Raw genomic sequence first — 18,461 nt, forward strand, 5'->3', positions numbered from 1 at the left:
GAGCGAGAGGGAGGGCTCAGCGGCGGCGCTCGGGAGAGGTAGAGCTCGGCCGCGAGGGCGGGGCTGGTGTGGCCACAGGCGAGCGAGGCCACCGGCTTATATAGCCGTGTCGCGCCCGTGTGTACGCGTGTGAGGAAGGGGAGGCGTCGGTGCGCCGTCCCGTGACGCGCCGCCGGTGAGGAATCAATGGCAAGGCTTACCGGCGGCAGCCTTGCCATTGATTCCCCGCGGGAACCGAGGCGTTGGGGAAGACGAGGCGCGGTGTCGCTGATGCGGCTGGCCCGCGGCTTTTTCGCGCCAAAACCGCTCGTCCCGGCGCCCCCGGGCGCCCCCAGCACGCCGGGTTCGGCCTGAGTCCGTCGGCGCTGATTTCGGCCCAGGCCGGCGAAAATCGGACTCCTGGGGACGCGACTGGGCGTTTTTTCGGTGCCGGCGCGAAAAAATCGTCTGAGGAGGCCTTCCTAGGGCACGGCTGGAGATGCTCTAATGTAACAATAGATTAGGAACATCTACGGTCTTATGCCTTGGCTTTCCGGCTATGCTCTTGTTCCTCTGATGGCGCTTATACTTCCTCCTTTTTTTTAGTCTGCATATAAGATTTGGTCAAAATCAAACTTTATCAACTTTGACTAAGTTTATAGAAAAAAATTATCAAGATTCACAATATGAAATCAATATTGTTAGATGCATCATGAAAGAGAAAATTCCTTATTTGACACTGTCTTAAAATCCGGTTCCTTATTTGATATTAGAAAAGTTTTTCTTCCCTATTTAACACTAGTGCTAAATTTTATTCCCTATACGACACTTTCGTCCATTTTAAACCTAAATGACACTTGAAAAGACGATTTCCCCCTCATGCGGTATGTGTGTACACGCGTGTGTGCTGTTGCGTGTGTGGGTGCACGCGCACATGTGTGCTGCTGCTGCATGTGTGTTGTTGCGTGTGTGTTTGCTACTGCGTGTGTACGTGTGTGTGTGCTGTTGCGTGCCTATGTGCTGCCTGTGTGTGTTGCGTGCGTGTGTGTTGCTGCGAGTGTGCGCGTGTGCATGTGTGTTGCTGCGTGTGTGCGTGCTTGTGTGTGTGTGTGTGTGCACGTGCGCGTGCGTGTTGTTGCGTGCATGTGTATTGGTGCATGTGCATGTGTTGTTGCGTGTGTGCTCCTGCCCTCGCATTGATACTGTGTGTGTGCGCGCTATTGCCCCACACACATACCACATGAGGGGCAAAAGAGTCTTTTCAGGTGTCATTTAGGCTCAAAATGGACGGAAATATCATGTAGGGAATAAAATTTAGAATTTATGTCAAATAGGGAAGAAATTTTTTTCTAGTATCAAATAAGGAAGCAGATTTTAAGATCGTATCAAATAAGGAATTTTCTCATCATGAAATTAATTTTCATACCATATAGCTTTAGTATTGTAGATGTTCATATTTTTTCCAACAAAGTTTGACTTTGACTAAGTCTTATATGCATAGTAAAAAAACGGAGGGAGTACATCAACAAACAGATCCTTGTCTTGCAGACGATATTTTCAGTCATATTTCTGGCCTTTTTCTAGGTTTCTAGAAGTTCATAGGTCCACCGACCGCGACTTCGGTCCTCTTATGTGTTTTGTGTCTTCTTGTTCAGTAGACTTTTGTAAACATACAATAATTCGTTTTTATTTGTTTTGCCTTCTCATTTAGCCGCTTCTTAGGGTAGATTAGGCCAACTCCATCGCGCGACCCCATTTTGTCCGGCCTCGTTCATTTGGGGTAAAACAGACAAATGAGGCGGCCCAGCGTGTGACGGCCCGGACTCATCTTGTTCGTTTTGTGTCCGGGCCGACCCATTTCGACCGCAAACTTGCGCCGGGTTTGGGTCGCGGCGGACAGCGAACGAACGCTTCGAACGTCCGGGTCGAGGCCGCGTGGCAGGCGGCCACCTACCTCCCACCCGCCAACATAAATGCGCACGGGCGGGTGGCCCCACCTGTCATCCGCACTGCGAAGGGTTGTCGTCCTTCTTAAATGGGAAGCCGTGGACCGGTCGTCGTCCACAGTTCCCACTCCAGCCCCTCTCTGCCCCGTCGAAACCCTACACCCTCGAAACCCTAGCCGCTCCCCGTCGTCGACCTCACCGGCCGGCCGCAGCCATGGGCTTTTGGAAGCACGACCGCAAGGGGAAGCACGACCGCGAGGCCAATCCTCCTCGGGACGCGGCCACGGCTCTGTCAAGAAGGAGGAGCCCGCATCACCACCGCGCTCCTCCATTCGAGCCCCCACGCCTGCCCCCTTCACTATCAGGCCTGGGGCCGCCGGCGAGCGCGACCGGCGGTACCTGGCCGTCGATGTGTGCTGGCGGTACTGGGAGACGAGGATGCCGGTCCCGTGGACCGACGTGCACCTCTCCGTGGACCGGTTCCCCGTCCCGCCGGTGCCAGCGAGCGGCCGTGCCAGGCGCGATGAGATCGAGCGCCGCCACCGCCTCCTCCCCGACGACCTATTCGACGACGAGAGGTACGCCCCCGACTCCGTCCTGTGGGACACTTGGCTCCAGGACGAGCACGACGTGCGACGCGCGTCGTACTTCGCCGGCACGGTGTCGGGGCCGCGGCGGCCACGTCGGGAGGTGCGCGGCCTGACGCCCACGCCGTTGCCTTCCCCGTCGCCACCTCCACCTCCTCGCATGACAGCGGAGGAGGAGGCCCGGATCATGGCGCGTGTCATGGACGACTCCATGTACACGCACGATGAGCGCCAATGGCCGGGCCTCGAGAAGACGATGGCCCTCTCGCCGGCGATGTCGCCATCCCCGAGCTGCAGATGGTGCCGAAGGAGGAGGTGACGGAGGAGCCGCCGGTGGCCTGCTACCTCTTGAGCACTGCGTTGGATTTCCCCGAAGAGGAGAGGATGATGCAGCAAAGTAGCATAAGTATTTCCCTCACTTTTTGAGAACCAATGTATCAATCCAGTAGGAGGCTGCGCGCGAGTCCCTCATACCTACACAAAAACAATAGCTCAACGCAACCAACGCACTTAGGGGTTATCAATCCCTTCACGGTCACTTACGAAAGTGAGATCTGATAGAGATGATAAATAATATTTTGGGTATTTTTGGTATATAGATGCAAAGTAAAAAAGTAAAAGCAAAGCAATAATAAAGTGATAGAGATTGATATGATGAGAAATAGACCTGGGGGCCATAGGTTTCACTAGTGGCTTCTCTTAAGAGCATAAGTATTCTACGGTGGGTGAACAAATTACTGTTGAGCAATTGACAGAGTTGAGCATAGTTATGAGAATATCTAGGTATGATCATGTATATAGGCATCTCGTCCGAGACAAGTAGACTGACTCCTGCCTGCATCTACTACTATTACTCCACTCATCGACTGCTATCCAGCATGCATCTAGAGTATTAAGTTAAAAACAGAGTAACGTCTTAAGCAAGATGATATGACACAGAGGGATAGTTTCATGCAATATGATAAAAAAAACTCCATCTTGTTATCCTCGATGGCAACAATACAATACGTGCCTTGCTGCCCCTTCTGTCACTGGGAAAGGACACCGCAAGATCGAACCCAAAGCTAATTAAGCACTTCTCCAATGGCAAGAAAAACCAATCTAGTAGGCCAAACTAAACTGATAATTCAAAGAGACTTGCAAAGATAACCAATTATACATAAAATAATTCAGAGAAGATTCAAATATTATTCATAGATAGACTTGATCATAAACCCACAATTCATCGATCTCAACAAACACACCGCAAAAAGAAGATTACATCGAATAGATCTCCACAAGAGAGGGGGAGAACATTGTATTGAGATCCAAAAAGAGAGAAGAAGCCATCTAGCTACTAACTATGGACCCGTAGGTCTGAAGTAAACTACTCACACTTCATCGGAGGGGCTTGGATGATGATGTAGAAGCTCTCCGTGATCGATGCCCCCTCCGGCGGAGCTCTGGAACAGGCTCCAAGATGGGATCTCGTGGATACAGAAAGTTACGACGGTGGAATTAGGTTTTTGGCTCCGTCCCCGATCGTTTGGGGGTACGTAAGTATATATAGGAGGAAAGAGTACGTCGGTGGAGCTTCGAGGGGCCCACGAGGCAGGGGGCGCGCCCTAGGGGAGGGGGCGCCCTCCACCCTCGTGACCGCCTCGTGGTTTTCTTGACGGAGGGTCCAAGTCTCCTGGATCTTATCTGATGAGAAAATCACGTTTCCGAAGGTTTCATTCCGTTTGGACTCCGTTTGATATTTTGTTTCTCTGAAACACTGAAATAGGCAAAAAATAGCAATTCTGGGCTGGGCCTCCGGTTAATAGGTTAGTCCCAAAAATAATATAAAAGTGAAAAATAAAGTCCAATATAGTCCAAAATAGTAGATAATATAGCATGGAGCAATCAAAAATTATAGATACGTTGGAGACGTATCATGGCCGCCTTCCACCCGGGCCTGGTGGGCCAGGGGTGGACCTGGTCGTGCACGGCGGAGCAGATGGCGGTCGCCGTGGGGGGCAACTGGTGCCCCACGCCGCCGCGGTCGCCGCAGCGCGACGCCTCGCCTTGGGAGGAGGTGGTGCAGGCACCGGCCACCTTCCAGCTCGCCGCCCCCGTGCATCGCGGACCGCCGGCTCATCTCTGGACGCCGCCGGACTACGTCGACCTCTGCAGCGACGACGACGACACCGGCGACCACTGAAGACGGCGACGGCGACGGCCAGGGCATGGACGGGCGCGGTAGCAGCGTGCAGGCGGCTTTATTTATTTATTTTTTATGTTAATTATGACACTGGGCCGTTTAAGTGCGGCGTGAAACTAGGCCATTTTGTGGCCATGACCTTTATATATGTTTTAATTTTTTTTAAGTGTGTTTATTTACTTTTAGGCATTTTATTTAAATTTTTTATTTTTTTAATCACGTCCACCCCTGACATGATTTGGGGTGCGGCCGCACGCTGGGCGCACCCACGACCCAACGGACAAACGCGGACATGGGCGACTGCATCGTCGCCCCAAAGGGACAAAATCCGGCCAAATCGGACATCCATTTGGGGTCGCGCGGTGGAGTTGGCCTTACGCAATTAGGTGAAGCCGGAGATGTTGGCAAGGCGACACGTGTCCCAAGCCAGTCAGGTGCTCCACTCGTGCTCCCTCTTACCAACCCAAACTCGTGGCCTTGCCTGCGCGCGCCACCTCCGCTCTAGCGGCGACGAGACCGTCGGCCCAGATTGCTTCCTCTGCATTGGGCTCCCCTCCGTCACACGTCGACTGCCATCCTCGCGGATGCCCAGTAGTAGCAGCCACCGCCGCTCCAATGCCGAGTCGTGTCGATGTCGCTCGCTTGCCAGGCGGTGACCGCCTCCATATGAGGCGAGATAATTACACCTAAAGTCCTTATACTCTCCGACATGTAACATGATGGTCCTTGAACTGGTGGAGTGCTCCATTATGGTCCTCAAATACGAGAATACGCTCCAATATGGTCCTGGCTACATCTCACGCTACTCCCGGCAATACAGTACAAATGTGGACCTCATATGTCAGCACATCAGAGAGAAAAAATGTAGTTTGGATCAAAAGCACGCACATTTATTGGGAAAATTTATCTATCTTCATTCAGGACCACAACACGGACATTTATTGGGAATCTTCACTATACTCCCTCCATCACAGTTTAAAGGGCGTACCTCACATCTCTCTGGGCCCAAGGTTGCTAGCGATTGGCAGGAATAACTGATGCGCTGGAGCTGCGGTAGTTAAGGATATGCGCCTAATTAATCGCCAAACAAACGCATAGTAATCTTCCCGTCCAGTAAAAGAAGGAAACCATCGCATGCATTGGTGGAGTAATTTCAGTTCACACCATGCATGCGCACCAGGAAGGCAAGCGGAAGGAGCTAATTCCTCCCAAAACAATGTATTTAATAGGCTAATTAATGACATGCGCCTTATTTCCTTTTAATTATGAAAAATTCTGGTTTTGGAGATACGCCCTTTAAACAGTGGAGGGAGTAGTTTGTAAATACAAAACTATTTAACATAAATTGACAACATGTATTTTGGATAATGTTCAGTGTGGTTATATTTTTATCCAAATCTACGCCTATCTACTGTTTTTTTATTCTTTATTTTCAAGTACATTTTTTTTCCTTTTTAACTTTCCCATTTTTAAAAAAGTAAGAAAAACTACAAGAATTATTAATACATAATTTATGTATATTATTTAATAAATTTTCAACTAAAAGGAAAAATAAACACGCAGATGATAAATAAAATAGAAAGGAAACGGATACGTTACACACTGATTTATCTAAAGTTCTATATCATTGTTAGACACGAATCATCGTCCGGTCTGTTGGTTAGCTCGTCTGTTAGGTTGACGTGTGGGCTCTGCATCGAATCTTGGATTGGTGATTCTTTTTCCAAGTTCCTCTTTGTTGTGCTGACATGCAGAATATTTTTTTCATGTTCCTCTTTGATATGTTGACATGGGTCACGTGTATCGAATGCTGATGTGGCACAGGGCTGGGCAGCAGGTTGTAGTAGGAGACGTAGCTAGGACCGTCTTGGAGCATATTCTCGTATTTGAAGACCATAGTGAAGTACTCCGTGAATTTAAGGACCATCATGTTACATGCCGGAGAATACAGAGACTGTAGATGTAATTATCTTCATATGAGGCACTCGGATACATATTATTCTCTTCGTCTCATAATATAAGAACGTTTTTAACACTAATGTCAAAAATATTCTTATATTATAGGACAGATGGAGTAATTTTCATTGACCACTTGCACTAACTTTTCACCGCTCAAATCATGAAAGAGCGCGACAACCGACAAACAATCACTTGGACCGTCATGGTCATCGTTGTTTCATCCCCGGTGGCCGAGAGGCCAGAGGCATACATGGTGGTCAACCGGAGTTGGTTTGGAGGGCTCTGTTGCGCGGGCCTCCTTGCGAGTATCTTGAAAGAAAATATTTTCTCAAGAAATTTAGATAAAAGGTATCCTCAGTAACCGAATATTCATTTTTTTAGCTTGGACCCATCTGCACTCGGTGAACAGTATTATAACTATGATGCGTACATATTATTATAACTGCGGTGTGTGAAATAAATCAATTTCAGATCACTAACCTCCACAATAAATTGTTTCCAACTCATCTCCGCTCTCACGATACAAGGGGTACATTATTTCTTCACCCACTTCCCCACCCATATTAACATCCACTTCCCTATATAAACCCTCCACTTGTTTGATTGTGAATTTCATATTCTACATTCAACGCTTAACCTTAGCATGAATACAATATGTTTTCTTACACAACACAAAATTAGATGATTAGCTACAAGAGTGTAACAATGTTATATATACATTTAATGTTTAAAATAGCGGTTCCGGTCAAGAACATGGTGAAGAGCTCTGAGAATGAAAGGCGTCAGGATAAATGATATGTTGGAGGGTGAGAAAGTGGGCCAAAGAAATGACAACTCGTCCAGAAGTGTCTTCTCATATTGTATGATATTACGATATGTTAGGATCATCGATAGACTCATGCCTTGGCTTCCTTACAGAGCTCCTAGTTGCATTTAAGACGCCAGTACACCATCACACGAACCATCATTATGCCGCAATATTTTCTGTCATGTTTGTGGCCTTTATTTTAGGCTTAACACAGGTCCGCCGAACGTACAGTGACACAGAGCTGATCTGGGTAGCCCTAGTGGTCTTCGTGCGAAGTCACCATTGTACCTTTGATTAGTCCTCTTTGATCTGGCCATCGGCGAGTTCCGGACTTCTCCTTCGAAGGAAACCAATGACTGACGTATATGGCACTTTTTGGACACCTTGTTTGGATTGGGTCCGGTCGTGTGCACCCGCAATATCAGCATAACCAGCTTCAGCGGGGTATCACGAAGCTCTGTTTTTGTTGACACCTTGGGACATGTTTGCATTAAGATTTCCAAAGGATCAACACATGCAGAGAATGCCATGGCATGATTGGAGGGCCTGCAAGCGGCATTGTCTGGGTCTCACAGGTGATGAAGACTTTGCTTCACAGGCAGTTGTTCAGACCTGGCTTGCGGGATATGTTTCCGTCGAGACCGGACACGAGTTCCTGTGAGTCTGGCGGTACGTGACTTGTAGTAGTAGCCTTGGCAAGTGGGGCGGCAGCATTGGAGGATTTCATTGTTGGTGGTGCTCCTTTGAGTATCGAGTCGTGCTTTTCAAGTTGAAAACCCAAGGTCTGGCCTTTATTGATTGTGTCTGGCAGTGGCCTTGTTGAAGGCATTGTTTCCAGGGTGAAAACCATCTCTGATTGGGCAACGGCAACACTTATGCATTGTTTTCTTTGTGGAGGCATTGTTTTTGAAGAACCTTCTTTGTAGTCCGGGTGCTGTCTTTAGTGGTGGTTAGAGTGCTAGTACTTCGGGTGATTGATCATCATGGCAGGGTCATTTTTTCTCTTTTTCTCTTTTTATTTTGTTTTTTTGGCTGTGTGCATCCTGGATGCTTTTAAGCATCTTATTGGTACAGAGTCTGGGTGTACTTGGTATCTACTTGATATTAATATATTTCGCTTTTCAAAAAAGGTCCGCCGAACATGACTTCATTCTCCGTTCCTTTTTTTTAACATCAGTATAGACGCAAGCGCTTATACATACGCACATATACTCGTCCCTATGCGCCTCGTCGTAGAAGGAATGTCTCCTCCCACTAAAAGCGTATCGTCAGAAATACTGAAAGAAATTTAGAAATAATGCGAGCGCTGGTATACCACTATCCCTCTAACCATCCAACCACGTGTTGGTTTCTGTTTCTGATGCCCTGTTAACTGGCTTCTTGTAAAAATTACAATTCATTCTTTATTCTTGTTAAACAGCTTCATTTTTAAATAAAAATCGTTTTTCAATTCTCGTGGAAGATTACGAAGCCAACTAGCAGCAGCAGAGGCGAGAGAGCTCAGCCGCAAGTGGAGAGAGGCCACTGAGGCGCCACGTGTACCCAGCCGCTGCCTCACTCACGAGCTCCACTCCCGCTCCCTCTTCCCCACCCAAACCCGTGACATTGCCGTGCGCGCCACCGGCGACGAGACCGCCGGCCTAGATGGCTTCCTCCGCGCTGGCCTCCCCGGCGCCGCGCCCTGCGCCACGCGCCAACCGCCACCCTCGCGCGTGCCCGGCAGCCGCCGCCGCCGCCTCTCCAGTGCCGCGCCGTCTCGGCGCCGCCGCGCGCTGCCGGGCGGTGGCCGCCCCCGCCGGCCCCTCGCCACCCGGGTACGTATTAATCATTACCCCTACTCGCACCGGCTCTTCGCCGTTCGAACCGTGCCAGAGGCTCAGAGCTCATCAGGCAATCGTCGTCGTCTTTACGTTTGGTTCAGGGTGGCGGAGAGGCCGGAGGCGGACGTGGTGGTGATCGGGAGCGGGCTCGGGGGCCTCTGCTGCGCGGGGCTCCTGGCGAGGTACGGGCAGGACGTGGTGGTGCTGGAGAGCCACGACCGGCCCGGCGGCGCCGCCCACTCGTTCGACGTCAAGGGGTTCCACTTCGACTCCGGCCCCTCGCTCTTCTCCGGCTTCCAGTCCAGAGGGCCGCAGGCCAACCCCCTCGCCCAGGTCACCCTCCATCGATTGCTTCCTTCCTCTGCAAACACCAACAGAGCAAAAATTGGGAAACCATTTCAGAGAAATTAATAACTGTCTGAAGTCTTAACTGAACTAATCAACAGAGCAAAACTGTCTGTACTAAATGCAGAAATTGTGGTGAGAGCTCGAGGCTGGTCTGATGCAATGATGAGTTCTACTGGCCTTGCAGGTCCTCGACGCGCTAGGCGAATCGGTTCCGTGTGCATCCTATGACTCCTGGATGGTTCATGTCCCTGAAGGACAGTTCGAGTCGCGGATAGGGCCGACTGATTTCCTCAAGGTTCAGTTAACTTGTAGCACATGCCAGACTCTGCTTGGTTAATTTGCAGTGAATTGTTCTGGATTCATAGATGTGATGTTCGCTGCTTGGTCGGCAGGATGAGACTGAAATTTGCTAATAAGCATGACTTACAATTGGTTGCTTTCTACCTATGAAACTTAGTAGTGCACTTTGTTTGATGTTGTATGTTACCCTTTCTTTGTATCCCAATGCTCTGGCAGTATAAGTGATTACATATAATTCTTGCAGGACCTTGAGACTTATGTCGGTCTTGACGCGACCCGGGAGTGGCAAAAGCTTCTAGTGAGTTCCCTGCATTCGATATTCAGTTTCTTAGTACAAGTCTGTTTAGCTGTACCTACTGAAATGCTGAAAAAACACATGAAGCCAAATGGGCAATGAATTGTCTCTTTTTTGTGTATAGCATATACTCCCTCCGTCCAGAAATACTTGTCGGATGAATGGATGTATCTAGACATATTTTAGTTTTAGATACGTCCATTTTTATGCATTTCTTCGACAAGTATTTCCGGACGGAGGGAGTATATACAAGTATCATTTAAATTTATAGAAGTTTCATGATTCAAATGTGAGACCAAACGTTAGTTTACCATATGGTACTGTTATGCCCCTTGAAACCTCTGCTAATACGGTATCAAAAACAATCTCAGGATGCAGTTATTCCTATATCCGCAGCTGCGATGGCTCTGCCTCCCCTCTCCATCCGAGGCGATCTGGGCATCCTTTCGACAGCAGCCGGTAGATACGCACCTTCTCTGTTGCAGTCCTTGATTAAAATGGGGCCTCGGGGAGCCCTAGGCGCCACGAAACTGCTACGCCCATTCTCGGAGATTGTCGACTCGCTGGAGCTGAAAAACCCCTTTGTCCGTAACTGGATCGACCTCCTGTGCTTTCTGCTTGCGGGCGTCAAATCCGACAGCGCGCTTTCTGCAGAAATGGTAAGCTGATAAATTTCCACCAGGTTAATTACCCTACTTTGTTCGCAAAAACAAAAATTTATCCTGTTCTCTTTAGTGATTGTCCAAAAAAAACCGCATTTCATTTACATGAGAACTGGGCAATATCTTGTTGGACTCCAGTAGTAATTTTATAAATGAAACAAATTGGTGCACAGTCTATATCTATTTGTTTGTTCCTGGCCCTTAAACTAGTAGTAATAGTAATTTTATAATGTCAAAAAACAAAATAGAAAGAAAAAGGATTGTGTGTTTTATAGAAAGAAAAAGGAAAAAAACCGCATTTCATTTACATGAGAACTGGGCAATATCTTGTTGGACTCCAGTAGTAATTTTATAAATGAAACAAATTGGTGCACAGTCTATATCTATTTGTTTGTTCCTGGCCCTTAAACTAGTAGTAATAGTAATTTTATAATGTCAAAAAACAAAATAGAAAGAAAAAGGATTGTGTGTTTTATAGAAAGAAAAAGGAAAAAAACCGCATTTCATTTACATGAGAACTGGGCAATATCTTGTTGGACTCCAGTAGTAATTTTATAAATGAAACAAATTGGTGCACAGTCTATATCTATTTGTTTGTTCCTGGCCCTTAAACTAGTAGTAATAGTAATTTTATAATGTCAAAAAACAAAATAGAAAGAAAAAGGATTGTGTGTTTTATAGAAAGAAAAAGGAAAAAAAGAATGGATGTGGCTGCTGGGATTCGAGCCCAGGTCTCCACGGCCACAACGTGGAATTCTCACCACTAAACTACAGCCACAACTTGTGACAATTTTCCGTAAGTTATGTACATATTACTGCAGTTACGGATGGCAGTCATCTGGTCCATGAATCATGACAGAGGCGCCTGCTCCATGAACAAATTCATGTCCGGATATTTGGCATTGGAGCCATGGGCTTTTGTAAAAACTTGTAATCAATCTTTACCTCTTGTTAAGTATATACAATTCTGAAGATTTATGCTCGTCATTTGGTCTAACTACAATGTCAGGTTTATATGTTTGCAGAATGGTACAAGCCAGGATGCAAGCTGGAGTACCCTCTGGGTGGGAGTGGAGCGATAATCGATGCCCTGGTACGGGGTATCGAAAAGTTCGGTGGAAGACTTGCTCTTAATTCTCATGTGGAGAAGATTTTGATCGAGAACGGTCGGGCTGTTGGCGTCAAGCTACGAGGTGGACAGGTAAGCCGCTCCAGAGGATACCGTTTTATTGCCAAATATATGAAGTATAATATTAGTTCATGGGAATTAACAGCTTGACAATTATTAGTAAGTCTTTGATTCAGACGACATATATTTCATAATATCTTCAAGATGCCAAAATTCCTCGAGTCAGATGGTACAGTACAAAATGCAATAATTAATACAGCCTGTTAGTGGCAGGAAACTACATGCTCCAAATCTTCTAAGCCACTGGCCCAATTCTTGATAGATTGAAATGTCCTTGCCTCAAACAACCAAATCATCAGTTTGCTCCAACGTCAAAGTCCAAGAACTCGGCTAATCACCTCTGTATCTTTCTTTGCGCCCCTTCAGCAGTCGGATAAGCGAAGCCTTTTACTGAGCAATAGCAGGTGATACACCTGGTTATCCCTAGTTTCTTATCTCTCGAGTGAAAGGAACATAAACCGCCAAGATGTTCACAAGTTCCCTTCAAAACGGGCAAAGAGAAATTACTGTTAGAAAAAAGATGTGGAGCAAGAGCAAGAATGTCTTTCTTATGTCCACATTAGAAGCTTGCCTTGGGTATCACGTTGTGTTCTTCGGCAGTTTCCATCTTCTTCTTCAGAAAATATGTATAAAGCTCAATATCTCCTGGAAACTGTGAGGGGGAAATGAGGGAAGAAAATATTAACAACACTGCTTATGAACCCTTATAACACTAAAAAAAAGGTCAAGAGATTTTACAAAACAGAACTTAGTTACCAGCTTATCGACCTCGTTACAGATAATCCTTTTGTAGGTACCGTCCTTGATGCTTTTCTTTGGAGGTGACTGTGTTTTGTTATACGCAACAAAAATTGAATTAGAATATTTCCAAATCATAAACAGACAATAAAATGCAAATACAGAGAAATTTGAGCAAATAGATGAATTGCGTAGGTATGCATGGATTTAAGATTATTTGTTGAAAGCCAATTTGTCAATGATTAATATGATATCTCAATTTCCACCAAATAATAATCTGAAAATCTTGTTATGTTAAGTACATTTTCAATCCTCGCGCGTCAAAAGTTTGAAAGTGTACAACTAGATCCCAATTTAAATTTAGCTTCTGTTTAAATGATAAATAAGTTGCAAAGAACTGAATGACAAAGAAAGATAGCTCTGACAAAAAGCCACTTCAAAAATAGAAATGCCACAAAGTGCTACTCTTAAGTATTTTCACATCTCATCTAAGGATATATGTACAAAATGCCTTTCCTGAAAACTCCCTATAAGATAGGATAGCAAACATGTATTTACCTCTTAAGCACTGATGCATTAGAGGAATTGAAAGAGTCATATTAATCAGAAGATAGGGCCGTTTGGTTTCTATGGAGGAATTAGGCTTCATCAGGAACATAGGGCCCGTTTCGTTTGCTACCAACATGAGAGAAGCCTTACCAAACTTTTGGGGCATTTCCAAATGTTAGTGCCAAACCAAGTGGAAGCCATTTTTATTGGCTTGCCAAGGCAAAAGTTGACACTACACCAAGCAAATCAAACATATGCATGTTTTGCTTTAATTTTCATGAATAAGTAGCCCAAATCGCTTGACAAGATAAATTCATGGTAAACACATGAGACCATGGCAAAAGAGTTGTTTGAGGAAAGTGTCGTATGCTATGGAGGAAACACAAAATTCTAACATCAGAAGAACGCTATTGAGGAAAGGGTCATTTGCTCTTCTTGGAAAATAAATAAATGATAAGCTTTGAATGCTACCTTAGCACCAGTAAGATCAATAAGATGATCAACCTCAAAAGTATATGCAGAACAATTAACTCCATAATGTGCAATATTGTGTGTAAACAAATATTAAATGGATGGTAATAATACATGTGAACCAGTACCGTATCTTGTACAGAAGATTCACAATCCTCCAAATCTAGACCAGCAAACTCAGTAAGATCGTAGACCAATTGAACTTTTCCTTCTCGGATTTGGTCGATAATATCTTGACGGTCCTTTCTTTTAATGAGAAGTTCATGCACAACATAGTAATACAACTGATGCCTCTGCCCCATCTTCTCCAGATGCTCCATGAGTTGTAAGCACTCATTGACAGCAATCTTAATTTGGAAAAATAGCATTTTATTGAAAAGTTTATTTTCCATGACGATAGCCTTAGCAAGCACCCCATCTCTGGTCTCTCTATACCTCGCTGACTCCATTAGCTTGTCAAAAAACTCGATGTATTGCAAATCACCATCCAGGGTGGTAGGTTCAATATAATTACAACATGGAGAGGAATACTGTCAACACAATAAACATACAAAGCTAAGACTCCAAATGCGGTACATTACATAATCAATGCATATATGAAATTAAGTGATAGTTGGAGGAAAGATCTAGATGTGTACCTACCTCCCCAGTAAATTGGTGGAAGAAGTGCGGATAGGACTTTGCTTTGATGCCATCACGTATGGCATGATAGTAGTATGTCATGGTGCGAGTGAAGTCGACACGTAGCTCCTCCTTGGCTGCCTGGCAATTGAAGAGGCTCTCTTCTGAATTTTGAGACTCTTTCAGATGGTACATGTCCAAACGAACACGAAGAACTTCATCACTAGTGATGAGCGGCTGTGGTGAATCCACCTTCTCCCCGAGACTCACGTCCAAAGCTGATCCCATGTTGTCACGCCATTCCCCTTGTTAGCAATCAGCAACATTGCTTCCTCTTCGCCCCTTTCCCTTTCTCGATCTAGTATGTGGCACGGGTGACCACGGTTTGCCCGACACTTTATTATAATCTATTTCATCGTATTCATTCGCCTTAATCTCCTCCTCATCTTCCTCCCAGGGATACTTGCATTTATTTGTGTAGAAGGGGATGTCACGGAATTCAGCAAGAATGTGCGTAATTGGCAGGTTTGTAGGATAACTAGGACCCGCATCATTACCAGGAGTATATATGTACATCAACATCAAATAAAAAGATCTCTTTATGCCTCCTGGAACGAGAGCAGCGTGTGTGAATGCAAACTGTATAAAAATAGCCTGCTTAGAACTGAAATTACATAAGAAAGAAGGCATTGTAACTTGACCCAATAGCAAACAATGCGCAAGGCCTTGGATTATCCGCGATATCTGGCTACTGTTACTGGGTAGCGTGGTACTGAGTCATCAGTTGATCCTGGTAAGATGAAATCTAATGTAGTACGTAGTTGGAACTCAGTGGCAACATGGGACCTAAAGAAGGCGAGATGATCGAGCTAGGTTTCAAGTAATAACAAGATCAAAAAGCATGTGTGTGCGTTGGCGTTGGAGATTCAGAAAGCAGGCTACCTTGTAGGCTTGTACAGCACTGGAAATTCACAGGAGCGGGCGAGGGGAGAGAGAAGGCAGTGGCACAGTAACCGAGAACCTGAATCGGACGGGAGAATCCAAGGACGGTGAGCCGGGGGTGGCGGCGCTGAAGGGCCAAAGACGACGGAGGCGGCTCAACCTAATTAAGCAGTCGAATAGAACAGAGGTGAGAGACGAATTCTTACGGGATTACAGTTACCGGGTGAGGTGTCAATACATGGTTGGAAATCAGAGGGGACACAGTAAAATCAATACTACTAAGAGTACTGGAGTAATATTTTAGTATCCAATAACGGAAATAGTAACTCGCGGACGTTCACCAGGGAGCAACTGCCAGCGAATTCCTAAATTGCCACACGATCTTGATCCTACGGTGCAGACTGGATAACTTTTCTACACTCAAAATAAAAGAAATGCCATGAGAGTTTTGCAAAAAAAAAGCAACCCAGTTTCCCGAAATATACTGAAACTGTCAGACGAACGTTCGTAAATGCCATCTCTTGTGGCGAACGTTCGCCAGATAGTAAGGCTCCAATTCAGATTCATGTGGCATATCTTTAGTTATGAAGCACTCCCTCTGTCCCAAAATAAGTGTTGCTGATTTAGTACAACCTTAGTACAAATCCGCAATAGCCAATTCTATATAGTATCATCCTTCCCAAGTAAACAAAGTGCTATCTTCTGTACTACTGTCTACTGGATATCCATCCCATTAAAGATTCAGGCCTTTGCCACCTTTGCACTAGCTAGTGGCAGACCATGGAAATCTTGTAGGCCAAGACGAGCGACCTCCTCGTTGTCTCATGCATCTGTTTTCGAGTGCCATGCATGATTACCTTTTCCTTCGTATCGACTTCCATCATGCTTGAAACATTGAATCGGCTGCTGAAATCCTGTCATGAATGAATGTTTTCCTCTTTGCAGATTGTACGTGCGAAGAAAGCGGTCGTTAGCAACGCGTCCATGTGGGATACCTTGGGTCTTCTGCCACCAGATGCCGTCCCGAGATCATACCAAGATCAAGTGAAGGCGACCCCCCAGTGCGATTCGTTCATGCACCTCCACCTGGGTTTCGACACGGAGGTTGGTTAATTTGGTTGTCATATAGTACTATATGCTTCATCCTAACAAATTATCCCTGATAGTCATGTCTACTTCCATGTTTGCTTAATCGGTACATTTTCTCGCTGTAACCATCTATGTATGTAACTGGACAGTGTGTCGAGGAGGACCTTGGGATCCACCATATCGTGGTTAATGACTGGGACAAAGGGGTCGACGGCGAGCAGAACGTGGTGCTGATATCGGTCCCCAGCGTTCTCAGCGAGGGCCTGGCGCCACCAGGGAAGCACATCCTTCACGCGTACACACCGGGGACGGAGCCTTTCGGCCTGTGGGACGGGCTCGACCGGAAGAGTGCGGCATACCGGAGCCTAAAAGAGGAGCGTTCCGAGGTACTCCACATAGTAATATGCAAACTAGCTAGTAGAAATGTAGAATTGCTACTCTTCCAGTAATCCACATAATAGCTTTGTCCCATGGTCTCTTGGAATCAGCACCTAGATAGAAAATCGATGCACTTTACCTCTTTCAACATCCTTTGGAGCTCCTTTCGTCCAAAGTTTAGCAAAAAACTCCTTTCACAAAAGTGAAGCAAAAGTTAGTTTATACAGTCCTTCCTTTTTACTGGCCATGAGCTGCTGTAACCTGCTGTCTGTCCTAACCAACTTTGTAATGCAAATGCAAACTTTTCCTTGCAGGTGATGTGGAAGGCGGTGGAGCTGGCGCTGGGCCCGAAGTTCAGCCGGGAAAAGTGCGACGTGAAGCTGGTCGGCACGCCGCTGACGCACAAGCGGTTCCTCCGGCGGAACCGGGGCACCTACGGCCCCGCCATCAAGGCCGGGGAGGCGACGTTCCCGGGGCAGGCGACGCCGGTCCCGCAGCTCTTCTGCTGCGGCGACTCCACCTTCCCCGGGATCGGCGTGCCCGCGGTGGCCGCCAGCGGGGCCATCGTCGCCAACACGCTCGTCTCCGTGGCGCAGCACTCGGAGCTCCTCGACGCCGTCGGCATCTGACCGGTAACTGTGCCCAGTGCAGGACACGTTCTGGTAAAGTGGTAAGTTGAGCACATGCTTGATTACCAGCACCTTTGCTTGGAGTCCAGCTGTGATGAATCAGCTTCTCACAGCACACGCACACTTTGCACTTTACAGTGGCATGTAAGAACTGTAGTTGTATTACTAGTAGTATAGCTGGGCTGGCATGGCATGGATTGACCGGTCAGCGAGCTAACGACAGCGAGCACGATGAGCATGATGAGGATGAACCTTTTGGAGTGCTCCTCTCTGTTGCTGCTGCCACTTGTTTCTTGTTGCCATTCTTGTTGGGCAAAGTTGTGTGTGTGGCTGCAGATGCATTGCCAGGACTTTGCTTGCTTGCATCAAGTTTCAAGTATCACCAGTTTATTACATCAAAGTTTCTCTCCCTGCATTGCAGGCAGGCAGGCAGCTGTGGAGAAGAACCATGCAACATTTTGTTCAGTGGAGTATAAAGATACAGAGAAAAAGAAAGCAGCATATTGCTCGGTACTGCACATGAGAAGATTTATTAATCAGCACATGCAGAAGAGACAGGCAGAGTTTTCTTATGTGCTCCCTCCGTAACTTAATATAAGATGTTTTTTGACACTATGACAGTGCCAAAAAATGTTTTATATTTTGATACAGTATACAGAGGGGGTAGTTTGCAAAAAAAGAAAAAACATGGTTGAGAATGTATATAAAGTGTTACATGCTGCCTGTACATCACTGATTGTTCAGGTACAGTATAGTGCTACTTACTCCCTCCGTTCCTAAATATTTGTCTTTCTATACATTTTAAATAGACCACAACATACAAATGTATGTAGACATATTTTAAAGTATAGATTCACACATTTTGTTTTGTACGTAGTCACTTGTTGAAATCTCTAGAAAGACAAATATTTACGAACGGTGGGAGTACGGAGTTCCAGCACTGAATAAAGCAGCCTCTGACAGAGTGGT

The 18,461-nt window shown here is 46.2% G+C and overlaps 1 protein-coding gene and 1 non-coding gene across 2 annotated transcripts; one reads left to right on the top strand and one right to left on the bottom strand.

Moving 5' to 3' along the window:
- Positions 1–8,978: 8,978 nt before the first annotated feature.
- LOC125529665 (prolycopene isomerase, chloroplastic-like) lies at positions 8,979–18,364 on the top strand. The gene is made up of 10 exons (XM_048694091.1): positions 8,979–9,275; positions 9,383–9,614; positions 9,814–9,924; positions 10,174–10,227; positions 10,596–10,883; positions 11,896–12,087; positions 16,342–16,500; positions 16,635–16,871; positions 17,178–17,533; positions 17,914–18,364. Exons 1-9 carry the CDS (start codon positions 9,106–9,108, stop codon positions 17,490–17,492), a joined length of 1,758 nt encoding a protein of 585 aa, XP_048550048.1. The 5' UTR covers positions 8,979–9,105; the 3' UTR covers positions 17,493–17,533; positions 17,914–18,364.
- TRNAH-GUG lies at positions 11,593–11,664 on the bottom strand. The gene has a single exon. It is a non-coding gene; the product is annotated as a tRNA-His (tRNA).
- Positions 18,365–18,461: the final 97 nt, after the last annotated feature.

Source organism: Triticum urartu, chromosome 1 (genome assembly GCF_003073215.2).
Source record: "Triticum urartu cultivar G1812 chromosome 1, Tu2.1, whole genome shotgun sequence".
NCBI lineage: Eukaryota > Viridiplantae > Streptophyta > Magnoliopsida > Poales > Poaceae > Triticum > Triticum urartu.

What these genes read in the sequence shown, in the direction of transcription:
- LOC125529665 (XM_048694091.1), top strand. Translation starts at nt 9,106, where the DNA reads ATGGCTTCCTCCGCGCTGGCCTCCCCGGCGCCGCGCCCTGCGCCACGC. An exon ending in GCGCGCTTTCTGCAGAAATG is followed by an intron (nt 10,884 to 11,895) that starts GTAAGCTGATAA and finishes CTACAATGTCAG; the next exon opens with GTTTATATGTTTGCAGAATG. An exon ending in TAAAAGAGGAGCGTTCCGAG is followed by an intron (nt 16,872 to 17,177) that starts GTACTCCACATA and finishes TTTTCCTTGCAG; the next exon opens with GTGATGTGGAAGGCGGTGGA.